At 45.6% G+C, this 16,434-nt stretch overlaps 3 protein-coding genes and 1 pseudogene across 3 annotated transcripts; 1 reads left to right on the plus strand and 3 right to left on the minus strand.

Annotated features, from left to right (window-relative positions):
• The first annotated feature begins 5,205 nt into the window (after positions 1-5,205).
• Positions 5,206-8,569, plus strand: LOC127566316 (ets DNA-binding protein pokkuri-like). The gene is made up of 5 exons (XM_052008346.1): positions 5,206-5,419; positions 5,560-6,814; positions 7,139-7,991; positions 8,057-8,253; positions 8,556-8,569. The coding sequence occupies exons 2-5, from the start codon at positions 5,620-5,622 to the stop codon at positions 8,567-8,569; spliced, it is 2,259 nt and encodes a 752-aa protein (XP_051864306.1). The 5' UTR covers positions 5,206-5,419; positions 5,560-5,619.
• A 1,201-nt stretch (positions 8,570-9,770) lies between these two features.
• Positions 9,771-10,267, minus strand: LOC127566319 (prespore protein Dp87). The gene has a single exon (XM_052008348.1). The coding sequence runs from the start codon at positions 10,195-10,197 to the stop codon at positions 9,817-9,819; it is 381 nt and encodes a 126-aa protein (XP_051864308.1). The 5' UTR covers positions 10,198-10,267; the 3' UTR covers positions 9,771-9,816.
• On the minus strand, positions 10,226-11,729 carry LOC127566317 (calphotin-like). The gene is made up of 2 exons (XM_052008347.1): positions 10,365-11,729; positions 10,226-10,273 (listed from the first exon to the last, which is right to left on the minus strand). The coding sequence occupies exons 1-2, from the start codon at positions 11,511-11,513 to the stop codon at positions 10,226-10,228; spliced, it is 1,197 nt and encodes a 398-aa protein (XP_051864307.1). The 5' UTR covers positions 11,514-11,729.
• A 352-nt stretch (positions 11,730-12,081) lies between these two features.
• Positions 12,082-14,830, minus strand: LOC127566318 (putative apoptosis-inducing factor 1, mitochondrial; annotated as a pseudogene).
• Positions 14,831-16,434: the final 1,604 nt, after the last annotated feature.

A 16,434-nucleotide genomic window follows, 5' to 3' on the forward strand; every position in this document is an offset into this window, starting at 1 on the left:
AAATGATGCGTTGTCCCTTCGCATCGCTGCCCCGTCGCTCGCTATCTATTCCGGACAGTGGCAACATTGATGTGCCTCTTGTTGCACATAATACATAGGAACAATAAGCGTGGCAGTCGAACGATTGTGAACTCTGCTCGCGCGTTTGATGAACTCATCGCTGGCAAATACTACGATGATTGGTCTGCTTGAGAGAGTAGGTAGAAGATACTCAGATGTGATGGTAGTTTGTAGTTGTGGCTACCGTTGACGACGATGACGATCATCATGCTGATCATGACGGCGATCGTTATGATGATCATTTGATGATGATGCTGTGCTTTTATTGTTCCACAACTAATGCTAATGTTGTGTTGTATTCTCTGCTGTGCTGATCATGATGAACATAAAAAAAACAACGCTGCTGCTGCTTCGGTTTGCATATTAAAATACCAAAAGGTTATCGAACGTTTGATATCATTAAGCATTTGTATTCAGCTTTCTGTTGTGTGTCTGTAGATATGTCGGCGGCATATCTGTGCCTCATATCATTAGAGACCCAAACCCCCACACACAACACAACAAAACACAGCACAGCACACAACACATTATAAAGAAACAACGAATAAAACACAAAAAAGATATGCGCAAAGCATAAAGATGAACAATGAGGCAGCAGAAAGTCAAAGAGCGCTCCAAGTGCTGAATCTTGGAATCTCTAGAACAACAAACATGCACGTAACGCCTAGACACACACACACACACACATATAGACACTACGTAGTGCCCCCAAAAAACCCAAGAAAACAAAACAAGAAAGCTATAGTTAAGTGTACACGACTCTAAGATACCCGCTACCCATTTTTTTTTGTTGTTGCTAGAAATACAACAAAACAATTTAGTGTAAAATTTATATAGCCTTCTTTACCCTCCAGCTAGCGGGTATATGAAAAGAACATCATAAAAGATTGGGTTCTCTGCTGTTGTTTTTTTCGGGAGGGGATTTAGCTTGAGGTCAGCTGAAGCGTTTTCTCTAATCTATCTTCCATATAAATATATGATGTAGAGTACATGCGGAACATATTTGGGTTGCCGAGATCTTGTCGCGTGATCTCCAACTACTAAAAACTAATAACTGACTAAAGTGTGAGGATCTGTGATCATTAGTGGCAGCAACAATTCTATAGAAAACCCAAAAGCGCCCCTCGGGGGAGCAAGGGGCCAACGATCGTTGTTGCGATCAGGTTAAACCGCCTTTCTTCAGTGGCTGCTTCTTCTGCTGCGGCGGCTGCTGGGCAACCGCAAGCTCCAAGTGCGTAACGATGATTGATTTGCTTGCTCAAGAGTTTGGCTGATCGACGCGCAGTGATCGTGGCTTGAGTTCTGTTTTCTGGCTTTGGGGTTTCTTTCGGTTGCTCCACAAAAAAGTGCCTACGGCGCTAAAAGCAAACACACAACAGCAGCAACAACAAATCAACAATTCTAGCAGCAAAGTGACGATCTAGACAAAAATTGTAGTGAGTAGAAGAGAGTGTGTTGGGGAAGGGGAAGGGGAGAACTGTCTTTGTTGTTGTCGCGATCGCGCGAAGAAGAACCCGGAATTGGCGTCTTTTTTTTCGTCGTCGTCGTCGTAGTCGTTGTCGTAGTCAACTCGTCCGAGTATGTGGTTTTTATGCGATGATCACTAATACCAAAAGAGCTCCAATACGTAACGCTCACGCTCACGCGCTTGTTATGCATGATCAGCTCAATATCTAGACGTGTATGTGTGTGGGGTTGGGTTAAGAGCGGGTTTTCGACGCGGGGCGGAAAGGGGGAGTTGTAGCGAGGCGAAGCAAGCTCTACGTGCCAGTTGTTGTTTCTTTAAATATATGCTTCAGCAGTGTTGTAGCGATCGTTGTTGTTCTTGTTGCTGTTTCTTTGAGCAGTTATAAAGCAAAGCAGGTCGTTGACTTGGTTTTGAATTTTTGTGCTTATTAATTGAGTATTTGATATGCCGGAATATGGCGTACGATTCTTGCTACATACGGTCGAATTCGCATATACATATTCTTCGACAACTACGTCGACTTTTTCTACTACTACGATTTATTTCCTTCACTGCTGCATCTTCTACTCCACGATCGCTCCCTCTGATTTTTTCCTGAGCTACACGTGCAACACACACGATCGATGGCTTCCCTTGAAATCATCAAGACAACAAAAGCGGGAGACCCCGAAGGTCCTCTATAGCCATAAGGGTTGTTGTTCCTCAACAGCACTTGAGAATTCAGCTTGCAAATGATAAAAAAAAAAATAAAGATCCGAACCAAAACTGAAAAGAAGACCTCATAAAAGAGATCAAATGTCAACTGTGTTGTTGTTGGGACTGCTTTGTTGTGTGCATTGCCTTTGCAAGTGTGTGTGTGTATGTGTGTATGCTCTGAGATTTGAGATCGGGCTGGTTTCCAAGAAGTCCTACAAGAAGATGTAAAGTGCATCCGCAGGTACGCATTTCCTTATTCTCATCTCCCATCCGTTCGCCCTCTCAGCACTTCTCACATCTTTTGCGTCTCTCTACCTGCTGCAAAATGCAGAGACCAGAGACCATCATTAACAGCACCATCAGCATCGCCATCGTCATCGCCATCACCATGAGCATCGGCAACATCCCTTCCTTCTCTCCTGTTGGGCCGTTAATCTTAATGCGCCGTGGCGGCTGTCGCTTCTGCCTTTTTATGTTATCAGATTTTTCTTATTTTCTCATCGTTTCGCTCTTTACAACTGCGCAGCAGCAACTTGCAACAGCCACTTGATGCACAGCCAGAGACCAGATATCTGGTCTCTCTGCCCCAGGGAGGATGCGCCTACGGAAATTACTCATTAACTTCTCTGGCGACGCAGCAACATACTATATAACGATGCACTTTGCTGTGGCATCAAGTGGAGGGGATGGTTACTGTTGTTGCATGCTGCATGATAGATCAAATGTCGTCTTAAGTGCAAGGAGAGAGACTTAGAAAGTGCTTACGAAATTTGATCAAAACATGATGACATAGTAATTAAGTAACGCAAGGCCGCCAAGTTCAAAAAACTCCAGCAATCGATTATTTAAGTGTATAAATTACTAAATTGGGCAGCTTCGATTTGTTATCGATAGTACAGGACGATTGCCATGTGTTGGCATTTTGCAACACCCATTTCCGATCCCACGCCCAACCATCGCATTCGCCAAATACGCTAAAAGCGGAAATCTCTCTCTGCACGAGCAAAAATTCTTTGCACGCACACATACACATGCATACGCATACCTCCTAGTATGCGGACATTTCTGTCTCGCTCACACTGCTGCAGTTTTACGAGTTTTTACCTTTTACATTTCTTATTCGTTGTTGTTGTTTGGAGATCGACTGTGGCGGCTGCTGCTGGCATTTTTCTAAACTGATCGTTTTATAATTTTCGTTTGTAATTTCCGTTGAAACCGGTTCGCCATCATCCGCATACCTCTAACTACCTGTGACTTGTTGCCCCTTATTGTGCCTGTTTCCAAGCCGCGCCTCCTTCATCGTCGTCTCGTCTTCTTTGCTGCTGCTGCCTGAGATTTAGAATACACACAAACACACTCACATGTATGTATTTATATTCGTATTCTCTTATTGCGTGCGTCGTTTTGTGTTTCTGCTTTTGCCTTCTTTCACTATGTTGCTGTTGCTGTTGTTGGATGATGAACATTCATTTGTCATTTTACTACGTGCCACCGACTGGTTGAATGTTTATTTGTTTGTTGTACGCGTTGCCCGTCGAGCGAACATGTGTGTAGTACAATATATGAATTTATTTTAGTCAAATTAAACCATATGTTGTTGCGGCAACCAAAATAACACGTAGGATCGTCGACACATACATATACATACATACGTATGTATGCTTGTGTATGTGTTCATAATCAGTAGAGGGCAGCAGCACCTCTTAAACAAAACAAATAGACCCCCTCTAAGTAAAAGACATGTACACAATAAAATATTCATGTATACACACAGACACACACAAGCAGAAGCAGTGATCATCATCATCATCGTAGTCATTATCATCATCTGTTGTGCCTGCTGGCTGCGTCTTCTCCTACTTCTTGCTCAACGCAAACAACAACAATAAGACAAGACAGGCAAGCAATATTTATTATTCACGCTCTCTCAGTCGTCTCAGTTGCCATCTCGCTTGCGCGCACGTCTCAATGTCTGAACTTTTAAGTAAATTTCTTTGCGCGCTCACTTGTTGAAACGCTTCCCGGAGAATGAGGAAGTTTCTGCCTTGTGTGAGAGCGAGAGCATGAGATGAGATAAATTTTAATGTCTGAGCGTGTGTGAGAGTGACATGCATATGTGTGTATGTGTGTGTGGGGACTGGGCAATGTCTGATCACGGCCAGTATACAGGGTGCTGTTGTTGCTTCTTTAAATTGGCTTGTTGCTCTCTTTACCCACTGGCGGATTTATTAGTCGCCGTAGTCGTCATCGTTGTTGCCCCAACGTCTTTCTCCAGATTGCTGTTGCTGCTGCTGTTGGAAACGGGTTTTGTGTATGGAATGTGCACTTCCGTTTGCTGTTTGCCGCCGCTGTCGTCGTCGACGTCTGCTGCAGCCGCTGGCACTGATATGATGGTGGAGAAGGCAAGCCCAGACTTGCGAGTGGGCAAATGGGTATGGCTTTCAAGTTTCGTAAAGCGCCTCGCCACACATACAAAAACACCCCCAACTCCTCACCACTTGCCCAGCAGCAGCAGCGGCATCAATACATTCGTTTATGTTGAAATCTTACAGCGACTGATCACGCTAAAGATACTACACATGCATGTGCAAGTGTATGCGCATGTGTGTGTGTGCTGGGCTCCATGTGTTGTCGATTTGTATATACATATGTACATATATATATAATATGTACGTACAGCGCGCTCATATATTTATTTGCTGTCGGTGTTTGCTTTGTATACATCCGGAATATAGTAGCGTAAGCAGAGCTGCCGCCGCCAACGCATACATTTATGGCAATTACCATATTGAGAAATTTACAATTTTAATTAAACAAAACAAAAAGGCAAGCAGCTACAATATTTGTTTTCTATAATCGCGCTGCACTTGCGCTGAGTTATCGTTTTTTTTTTAGTTTGGCAGTTAATTGTCATCGAAATCGGTATAGAATGCAATGCAAAAGGTAGAGGAAGAAAAAGGAGCGTGTGTGCTCGGATCATTGGCTGCGGGGGTGTGCGTTGGTGAGAACGAGAGAACGCGAGCACTCACCGTGTCAATGTGTTGGTGTGTGTATAGATTCTGACTCACGCGCTGTTCTCGCGCTCTCTGCCTCTCACTCTTGCGGTCGCTGCGGGATGCGTTGCCTGTGGAGCTTATTTGTTTATGAAGAAATCTGATTTGCTTGGAATGCGCGAATGTCTGTCTGCCTGTGAATGTGCGTATGTGTGTATCTTGGTGATGTGTGTACTCAGCTATTTAGTGGCGGAAGTCGATCGCCGATTGTCGATTGATGCCCACATCCTTTTGCGCCATAAAACTAATCGAAATTCTTTTTTTGCTCTCTTTCTATTGCAGATTAATCCCAAGAATCTTGTGGCTTTGGGCATGATCTAAATTTCCATCCCAACGCGTTGCATGTCCAAAATGAAAATGCTTCCAGTACAGCTATCACTGAATCCAAACATCTGGACCGATGTCATGTGGCGTTGCCCGCCACCGCCATCCAGCCAATTGGCAGAACTGAAGACACAACTGCCCCCATCGTTGCCGTCGGATCCACGGCTCTGGAGTCGCGACGATGTGCTCGTCTTTCTGCGCTTCTGTGTGCGCGAATTCGATCTGAATAAGCTCGACTTTGATCTCTTCCAAATGAACGGCAAGGCCTTGTGTATGCTAACCCGAGCTGACTTTGGTCATCGGTGTCCCGGTGCTGGCGATGTGCTCCACAATGTGCTCCAGATGCTCATCATTGAGTCGCATATGCTGCAATGGCATTTACCCAACAGTCCGGTGACGCCGACCGGCCGATATCCGTTGTCGCCGCACAGTCATCCGCCGACTCCCACTTGGCCACCATTGAATGCTCCAACCGATCCCAGCAGCAATCCCTTCCATAGCAGCAGCTCGGCGGCCGCCGCTCATATGGCGGCGCATCATTTTATGGCGCCCAATTCCGTGACACTTAGCCCGCCACCTTCGGTTGATTCGCAGGCCAGCAGTCCGCCACAGCCGACGCCATATGCCCAAAATGGTGGCGTCTCCATTGCATCATCGTCCACCACATCGTCGTCATCAGCATCATCGGTAGCCACAACAAGCGCTGCAGCTGCCACATCGTCGAGTGGCAGCAGCTCAGCCAGCAACGGAGTGCAACCCATGAAGGGTATCAGCAGCGCCAGCAGCAATCACTCCGACTCCGATGAGGAGTACTCCGAATCAGCAGCAACCAACAACAACAGCAGCAATAATGTGAATGGCAGCAAACTGAATACGTTGCCAGGTGGCGCGCTCTCCTACAGCGCTGGCAGTCCGCCTGGCACACCCATCCACAAGGATCTAAAACCCAACTGGACGCAGCAGTTGACCAATAGTTTTGTCAACTCCTGGTCTCAGCAACAGCAGCAGCAACAGGCGGCACAACAACAGCAACAGGCCGCTCAGCAGCAACAACAACAGCAGCAACAGTTGCCACAGAAGCTGACGCTGGATAACACAGCTGGTGCTGTGCCAGCTTCAGTTGGTGGTGGCTCTATCTCAGCGCCCACGACTCCCAGTTACATGTACAAAGCGAAGCGTGAATTCTTCCCAGAGAACTCGGAGCCCAATACAAGTAAGTTAAAGTTTTATACATTTAAACTACAACTGTTGGCAGAAAAAACTAAATTTATTAATTGGTACAGATTTTGTATAACGAGAAGAGTACTTTAGTACTTAGTACAAATATCTAACAATAATAGTACTTTAGTACTTTATTGTATACAACTGACGAGCATATGGTACATTTATGAAATGGTACATATGCAACCAACCCTGCTTTGGTTTGCCCGTTTCATTTTCAAATTGTTTCATTGCCAACAGCTGGCGCCACTTGGCGCGTTATTCAAACACATCGATAACAACATCACTTACTAATCGATAACTCTTACTCTTACAGATGGCCGCCTGCTATGGGATTTTCTGCAACAGCTGCTGAACGATCGCAATCAGAAGTACAGCGATTTGATAGCCTGGAAATGCCGCGATACGGGCGTCTTCAAGATTGTCGACCCCGCCGGTCTGGCCAAGCTGTGGGGCATACAGAAAAATCATTTGTCGATGAACTATGACAAAATGTCGCGCGCCCTGCGCTATTATTATCGTGTCAACATCTTGCGCAAGGTGCAGGGGGAACGGCATTGCTATCAGTTTCTGCGTAATCCCACCGAGCTGAAGAACATCAAGAATATATCGCTGTTGCGCCAAACGACGACGCCAGCGAATGGTGTCAATGCAACGCCAGCGACGCCCAATCAGGGCAACAACCAGGCACCCAGCAGTCCAGCTGCTGTAGCCAACAACTGGACGCAACAACAGCAACAGCAGCAGCAGCAACAACAACAACAGCAGCAGCAACTGCAGCAGTCGCCACAGCGTCCTGCATCGCGGAATGGTCCGCCCATGAGTCTGCCCACAGCTGCTGCGGTGGCAGCCGCTGCTGCAGCTGCCGCATATGGTTTGCAGCCACCATCGCCGCTGTTTATGCACTATTTGTCCGCTAATGCGGCGGCTGCTGCGGCCGCTGGACCGCCACCAAATTCACCAGCGGCTGTGGCGTGTTTGACGCCAGGTGCTGCCGGACAGACAGGCGACAAGTTTCAGTTCCATCCGCTGAAGCTGGAGAATGGTGGTGGCGTGAGCTCGGACAGCGCTGGCGAGGATCTGAAGCCCACCGATTTGAGTGTGAGCAGCAAGAGTGCGAGCAGCAACAGCAATAGCGTCAACAACAATAACAACGAGGATTGCTATCCGTAAGCACGATGCAACAATATCAGCCAAAGGCATTTGTGCTAATCCCATGTGGACCTCTTTGCAGGCTCATACGCAATGCCGACGGCCTGACCACCATCAAGCTGATACGCTACAACGAGCCAACGCCAATCACGACGACGACGATGACGACGACAACGCATGCGGAGCAACAGCTCTCGCCCAAGTCGGAGCGCAGCCTGGAGGATGGCTCGCCAAGGCCCATGGATGCCACTGTGGAGCATCAAACAGCATTCGCAGGCGGTGCCCATGGAAAGCGACGGCGTCTAAAAAGGCAACGCAGCAAAAGGACAGGCAAAGACAAGCAAGGACAATCAGCCAATCCCTCATTTTTACTTCCCCCGCATCCACAACTTTACCTGAGCAACAAATGCAGCTGCCGCATGGGACCAGCAGACACACACACACACATACACACCTTTTGTAAATACAACACACACACAGAAGCAGGCAAGAAGTAAGCCTGCTATTAATAATAGTGCATAAATAGTTGCATTAGCATTAATTATTAAGCTTAACAATACAATATATTTTTATACTCTAAGACCCACAATCATAAACACACACATGCCTGCAATACACCCATACATGCACACACCAACACACACACACACATTTACATGTAATTTGTTTATAGAGTTGTAAGTAGTTCTTTTTTTGATTGGCGCAGCGCAGCCTTCAACGATTTACGATTTATACAGAGTTATGTGCCAATTTTCGACATATTAAATAACATTAATTATTCATTAAAATACACATTAAGTTTTAATCACACACACACATACACCTACACACATGCCCCACATTAAGATGTAGTAGTGTGTAATTAGAATGTAAGTGTTGTCACCTTTGAGCTTTACAATGTTGCCTCAACAATGGTTTCACGTCGTAACATGGAAAACAAAATTGTTAGAAAATCAATATATATACATTTACACACACCTATATATGAACATATATACAAAATATTATATATATATTAAATTGAAAAGCGAACGAAATTTGGAAAATTGTTAAAGAATTATACAAAAAAAAAGATAAGATAAGAGGAGATCGAAACGAATTCGGATGCAGCCATTTAATTTTCATTTTCATTCAAATTGTGATAAACAACAAACAAAGTTTTGCAACAATTGGCTTCCATTTATTGAAAACAAACAAACAAACACACACACATACACAATCTACATATGTATTTATGTATTGTATTTAGTTCTTAGTTGCCTAACTTGATAAGTTGAAAGGTGTTCAAACAGCAAAACAACAATTAAATGAAAACAATTTCTTTTGTACATTTTTAAAGGCACTTTATTGATTATAATTACACACACACACACCGACACCAACACCAACACCAATACAAGAAAAAATGGTAGCATTACAATTACAATGATGAATTAATTATTCTATGATCATAAAACTAGCGCATATTGCATATTAAGTATACGTATGATGATTATGATGATATATTAGAGAGATATATGATGATGATTATATATGATGATATATATAGTTTGTTTGTTTTTTCTTAACGCATAAGTTTAAACACCGCCAATAGCTAATAATTAGCACTTTAGTGTCGCCACAATACCTGTTCTTCCATTGAAAAACCTTATCTTTCGATAATAGTATATATAAATGATGATAATTGATTATGATAATGATTACGATTATGATTATGATTATGATTATATGCTATATGTATGTATACAAAAAAAAATCAACTTACACAAAAAAAAGGAAAAAAATTTCTATTTGCAATAAAAAATAAAAAGTGAAATCAAATCAAATCCAGTCAAACCCAATTCAGTAGGCATTCTGACTCTCGAGGAACTCACGAATCATGTTGCGGCACGACTTCAACAGCGAAGCGTTGCACTCATTGCCATGCACCTTGTCCTTGGCCTTGACCACGGCGGCGGCAGTGGCACGTGTGCCGTTTGTGGCAGCACGAGCAGTGGTCGGAGCACGGGCAGTGCTTGGGGCACGAGAAGTGCTGGCCGATCCAGAAGCGCTGGCAGCACGAGAGGCAGCGCGAGAAGCGGCACGAGATGTCGGAAGAGAAGTGCTTGCCCGACGAGATGTGCTAGCGGCAGCCTGAGCTGGCTTGGCAGCAGCAGCAGCTTTAGTGGTGGTGGCAGCAACCTTAGCTTTGGCAGCAGCAATCTTAGTTTTGACAGCAGCCATCTCAGTTTTGGTAGCAGCAATCTGAGTTTTAGCAGCAGCAATCTGGGACTTGGCAGCAGCAGCAGCCACAGATTTCCTGGTAGCAACGTGGTATGTGGTAGCAACCGGAGCAGCAGCAGCATCGGAGCAGTAACAACTGGAGCAGCAGCAATCGAAGCAGTAACAACCGGAGCAGCAGCAATCGGAGCAGCAACAACTGGAGCGGCAGCCTGAGTTGTGTTGGCAGCCTGAGCAATGGTGACAACCACCTGAGATGTGGTAGCAGCAGCTTGAGTTTGAGTCTGAATCTCAGTGATAGCAGCAGCCTGAGATGTGCTGGGAGCAGCTTGAGTAGTGTTGATGTTGTCGGTCACAGTTGTGGCGCAGTCTGGAGTCATGGCGTAACGCAGCAAATACGGCGGCAAAGCGCGTTTCTTCAGCGGCTGCGATGAGGCGACCTTGACAGCTGGACGAATTTGATCCTTGGGTGTAGTGTAGTCCTGTTCAGCTGCTTTGGCGGCAGCGGCGGCAGCAGCAGCCGATGTGGAGGCGACGACTGGCAATGCAATAGGAGCAGCAACTGTAATAACTGTGGGAGCAGTAACTGCCGATGTGGTTGCCACGACTGGCACAACTTTAGGAGCAGCAACTGCCATTGGCTTAGAAGCAGCAACTGCCATTGGCTTGGGAGCAACAACTGCCATTGTCTTGGGAGCAACAACTGCCATTGGCTTAGGAGCAGCAACTGGAACTGGCTTGGGACCAGCAATTGTAATATGCTTAGGAACAGCAACTGGAATTATTTTGGCACCAGTAATCATAGCTTGCTTAAAATCAGCAACTGTAATTGGCTTAGCAGCAGCAGCAGCCTTTGGAGATAGCTTGAGAGCAGCAACTGTTGTTGGTTTCGGACCACAAGCTGGGAATGATTTGACAGTAGCAGCCGGTAGAGCTCGGCGAGCAATTATTGCCTTTGGCTTGGAGATAACCACCATATTGGATGGTGCAGCAGCCGTGGCTGCTTTTGGCTTGGCTATGATGACCAGATTTGGTTTACCCGCCAAGATTACCTTTGCGTTCCCGTTGTTGTTGACGGCTGCAGCAGAGATGCCTGCCTTGGGCACCACGACAGTGGCTGTCACCGGAGCCGGTGGCGGCGGTGGAGCTGGCGATGGCGGCTTCGTATCGTCGGAATCTTCAGTTGCAGCACCAACTCTTTGGATCTTGATGTTGTACTGATAGCGCAGCATAAGCAATGCGGCAGCTGCGTCTAATTCGCCGGCATCATGAGTTTGCCACTCATCAGGCTGCAGACGGATCACTTGAACACTCTTCATATTTTTATTTTTTTTATTAATTTTTTACGGTTTGAAAACTTGGTGTTTTTTCACGGCTTGGAAGCTTGGTATCTTTTTTCACGGTTTGGGAACTTGGTGACTTTTTTCACGATTTGGAAAATTGGTGACTTTTCACGGCTTGGAAGCTTGGTGATTTTTTTCACGGTTCGAAAACTTGGTGACTTTTCACGGTTTGGAAACTTGGTGACTTTTTTCACTGACTGGTTGCGATGAGGAGGAACACTTGGTGACTTGTTGTTCACTTGCTGGATGCGATGTGACTGATGCTGCTTGAGCTGCGCGCCGCGATTTTATAGAAGCTCAAAGGATTTACCTGGCGAATTAAGGATCGCTAAGGACTACGGGCGTCTACCTGCCAATTGGTGGAAATCGCTAATCCGCGACAGCTGCCGTCGCAGACTGTAAATCCGCGAAATATCCCAATTTTAATGACGGGCAAACGACATAATAATGGTGGCACAGGTAAATCCGAATCCTTATTCGGATTAGTAGCAGAAGGTACGGCCAAGATTTTATGATCCATTTCTGCGAAACAAGATTTTGCACGTTTGTAGAAAATGTCTTCGAATTTATTTGTACAACAATTAACTGTGCAGCTTAGGGACATCTTGCACTTTGGTCTATATGGCAGCCATAACAAAATTTCGCTTAACAAATTAAAGGAAAACTAACTATTCGGCGAAACGGAGGAGAGAATAATGCCGCTTATCATTTAATATAGTGACGTGCGATTTAATCAAATATTGCTTCTTATAATCATCGAAGTTCAACGTGCCATAGATGTAGTTCCGCTGTGTCGGTGTGCGTTGTCCTTCTACACTAAAAACAACAATTTGTACCAAAATAATAAAATTAACACTAAATTTCTGTTGCCTCTCTCTATATCTCCAGCTGGTCGTGGCTTTTCTCGCTGTACATATATTACATACATCATCTGGTTGGCTTGGAACGTTTTGGGATGATTGCATCAGTAGTCAATAGTAATAGCAAGTTGGGTATTACTTCGTTCTCTCCATGTCCATCTCCATGTGTAATGGCCACACTACGTGTGAATCTCAAACAGCTTGGCGACCTCATTTCAGATCGTCGTAGGTCTTGTTCTGATTGATGATCGTGCGTGCGAGACCAATGCGATTGAATAGATTCCACAGCAGAATGCCCACAATTTTGTCATTCTTCAGATAGAAGATAACGCCCTTGCCGTAGTTGGCCTCCTCATTGGGATCACAGGTGACATCGGCCCGGTGCTGCCCTCCTTGATCACAGTATCTGTTGTTTTCGAATCGGCGGACACTTCATTATGAGTGTCAGCACGTTTATCTCCATCACTGGGTAGCGCAAAGACGCCCACAGTGGGCAGCGAGGAGTCGACCAAGCCAATGCCTTCGTAACCAATCTCGGGACCCAAATCCGACCAGAACATGCTCTGATGTTGATATGGTTTCTCTGTAATCAAAGGAAATCAGTTAAAATGCAAAGTAAGTATACATTTATATGAATTTACTTACTTGCGCCGGTCATATTCTCGCCTGCCAAGCGTCCAGAGACCACCGAATGATCGTGATGCTCCACTCGTCGTCGACCCAATAATGGATCATAGAAGCATGATGCATCACCAGCTACATACAAGTTACGACGTGCCTCCAGCTCGGCATTGACCACAAAACCGCCCAAGCTGCGATCCACTTCTAGCTTGGAGGGACCAGCCATCGATGTGTTGGGTGTGCAACCCACACAGACCACCACAATGTCCGACAGCAGCGTCATGCCATTGTTAAGTTCCAGCCTCAATTGGGTGTCATCACGATTTGCAGACTTGATGCTGGCGTCGGGTATAACGCAGACACCTTGCGCCTCCATTTTGCGTGTGGTCCAATTGCTCAAATAGTTGGGCAGTACCTTGGACATGTTGCCCTTCTCCTGGAACACCTGATACACTCGTCCGCCGCCATTCTCCTTGGAATAGTGGGCGAGCGAACACGCCAGCTCGCTGCCCACAAAACCATTACCCACAATGGTAATCGAACGCTTCTCGCGCGCATAGCGACGCAGTCGATCAAAGTCTTCGGGTGTGCGATAGACCATCACTTTCTCGCGCACACTGGGAGGAGCATTGCGAAAAAACGGGCAGATTCTTTGGCTGAGCTCCGGTGCGCAATTAGGCACACCTCGTAGCCAATTTGATAGCCATCGTTGAGCGTGACAATGCGATTCTGTGCATCGACTTCTTTCACGGCGAATCCTTGGCAACGGCAATGCCTCCATTTGCACTGCTCTCCAACTTCTCGGGATCCACGAAGAACTCTTCCGGCTCAAAGAGAGGCTGCACAGAGAGAAAAACAAATTAGCGATAGGAAGCAAAAGTCAAGATCAATTTAATTACCTGCGCTCGGAGCCAGTCCATTGCTTAAAGCGATAGTCTTTGATGGGATCCTCGTTGGGATTGGGTGTGTACCACAATTCCTTGAGAGTGGTGGTCGCATATAAGGCTTACGGAATTCATTGCTTATCATCAGCACCTGGCGCGTGCATCGTTCGATTGATGGCACGAAACGCGGAGAAGGCAGCTGTGCCGCCGCCAATGATCAAATATGGAACCGACGATGGCAACTTGTCCGAGCTGCGAGGTGCTACAAGAGAGGATTAGGTTTAGTAAGCTCTTCTCTAGATCGTTTTTAGACTACCTACTAGTTATGATGAGGCCAGAGATCTTGGCACGTTTGAGCGCCTCTTCTGAATGTCAATGATTTCGCCGCTTCGTCGACAATCGTTTTCTTGGAATCGCGCGACAACAGCCAAGCAATCTGAATATATATCATTATTTTATATATGTGTGGAGGAAAGGAAATTTGTTATACATACAAAGCCACCAGCGAGCAGTGCTCCTAGTGCACCCACAAGGCACTTTAGGCTTCAGCTGTTTGTAACGCTCCTCGCTGCCTTCTGTCATCATCCCCACCGCCACCGCCCTCCTGCTCCACCTGCACAGTCGCCGCCACTGCAAACATGTTCGGCAGCAGTTTCGCGACGCAAACGATTGAATTCCTCGCAGGGATCTACGGGCGTCCTTTGCAGACATCTTACTAACAGGCTCCGGATGGCTTCTCGCACTGCGATGATTTGAGCACATCCTGGGCCGTGGAGTGTGAACGTGTGTCAGCATAGCCCTGCAATACACAGAAAAGATTAATTGAGTAAGATTGTTAATGTATAAAGGTAGTAAAAATGAAAATGGATGATTTGCAAGGAATACCAAATCGGATGGGGATCTTGAAAGGTATTATAACTCTGGCCATCTGCGCTTGAACTCGCTGCTGTGGTGTAGCTTAGTAACTGAACTCTGAACAACCTCATCGTCCACTTTCGGGCACAACTCAACCGCTTTGGTACTCGCATGCAGGCATTATGATTTGGATACTTATTTGCTTGTAATTTTGTGCGCGCTTCGAGAGTGCGTTTCTTTACCATTTTGATATAAACTGTTGTGTGCCTGCCGCGCGCTGCCTGTGAGATAAGAAAACCATAGTCATTCAGTTAATAATTGTTAAATTACAACTCATGCCGGGTGGCACATAACCTCACTTTGTGGATGCCCACGAATTGAACTTACCGCTGTTGAGGAGCGCCAGCTGGAGACGCTGTGCTGTTTTGGTTGGCGGGCTGATGACGCGTCTGTGGGCCAAAATGTGCGCCTGCCGACAGAACTTGTGACACAAACATCGTACACTCCAAATGCTCATAATACCGATTTGACAACAACGACAAGAACAACAACAACTCTATTCTGAATTGAATTCTATTGGCTTTTCTTGTGTAACAACGAATAGTAGAAACGTGTGTGTATTCTATATAGTATCTATAAATTGGTGATTTTTCTGTTGTTTTCTCGCAGCAAGTGAATTATTTCTCAGAGTGAATATGATTGCAAGTACTTTTGATGATAATGGATGACAACACACATTGTTTTAAATGCGAAATAACACAACTTTAATTTACATCACTATCTATCACACACCAAATGCACTTGTTTGGGCGCTTTGCAGCACTGGTGTCCACAGAGCAAACGCACGTGAGAGTTGCCAAACACTGTTGGCTCCAGCTTACCAGGGCTACTCGAAAAACGGAAATTCAAAAAACACCAATTCGTTTTACTAATTTATTTAGAATTTTTTTATTAGGCACAGCAGTTTAGTAAATGCTCTTATATGTATTCTAAAGAAACAAATTCAAATTTGGTGTTTAATATTTTTCATATTTATTAAGCAAGGCAGATAAATAAATGCTATATTATGTTTGTGCAAAAGTGCGTGTCAAATAAAAAGGGAATTAAATTCTTTTAGCTTATTTATCGGGCACAGTTGATGTCTTGGCCACAGCAGCAGCAGATGCTCCGCTCACTGGCGGCTTAATGCCCATGAGATGCACAGATTCATTGCGTAGCGTCGCACCTCAACCAAGGGCAACGTCAATCGGTTTCGATAGCAAAGCGAGGATTTCATCCATGTTATCTCGGGTATTTCAGTAACATCGCCGTGTAGCGCCAAGGCTTCATAATAATTTTTGTGGCTGCTGTCTTGCGCACATGCACATGCTGTAGTCCAAGGAATACTGACATTTTGGAGAGCACCCGCTGCTCAATGCGAGGCACTTGGACGAGTTACAAAAGGCGCTTATGCTGCTCGCAGTCTTGTAAAGTTTTTGTAGCCCTTGACCTCCAGATTAAGCAGACGATATATGTCCTCGGCAAACGGATTTGATTTATCATGCAAACTGCATCAATGGTGCTAGAGGCGATGCTGCGTTCAGGAAACTAAGCATGGGTAGTGACTACGTTCGTTTTAGCAGATGTGCCTAAAGTTTGCACAATTTCGGCGCAGAGACGTGGCACCATCTCCACATG

The sequence above is a fragment of the Drosophila albomicans genome, unplaced genomic scaffold (genome assembly GCF_009650485.2).
Source record: "Drosophila albomicans strain 15112-1751.03 unplaced genomic scaffold, ASM965048v2 utg000359l_pilon, whole genome shotgun sequence".
NCBI classification, from domain to species: Eukaryota; Metazoa; Arthropoda; class Insecta; order Diptera; family Drosophilidae; genus Drosophila; species Drosophila albomicans.

Bases quoted from the DNA above. Each gene is read 5' to 3' on its own strand.
- LOC127566316 (XM_052008346.1), top strand. From the start codon at position 5,620: ATGTCCAAAATGAAAATGCTTCCAGTACAGCTATCACTGAATCCAAAC. The intron at 6,815-7,138 runs GTAAGTTAAAGT...TTACTCTTACAG, and splicing joins GAACTCGGAGCCCAATACAA to ATGGCCGCCTGCTATGGGAT. The intron at 7,992-8,056 runs GTAAGCACGATG...ACCTCTTTGCAG, and splicing joins AACAACGAGGATTGCTATCC to GCTCATACGCAATGCCGACG.
- LOC127566319 (XM_052008348.1), bottom strand. From the start codon at position 10,197: ATGGCTGCTGTCAAAACTAAGATTGCTGCTGCCAAAGCTAAGGTTGCT.
- LOC127566317 (XM_052008347.1), bottom strand. From the start codon at position 11,513: ATGAAGAGTGTTCAAGTGATCCGTCTGCAGCCTGATGAGTGGCAAACT. The intron at 10,274-10,364 runs GTTGTTACTGCT...CGTTGCTACCAG, and splicing joins CTCCGATTGCTGCTGCTCCG to GAAATCTGTGGCTGCTGCTG.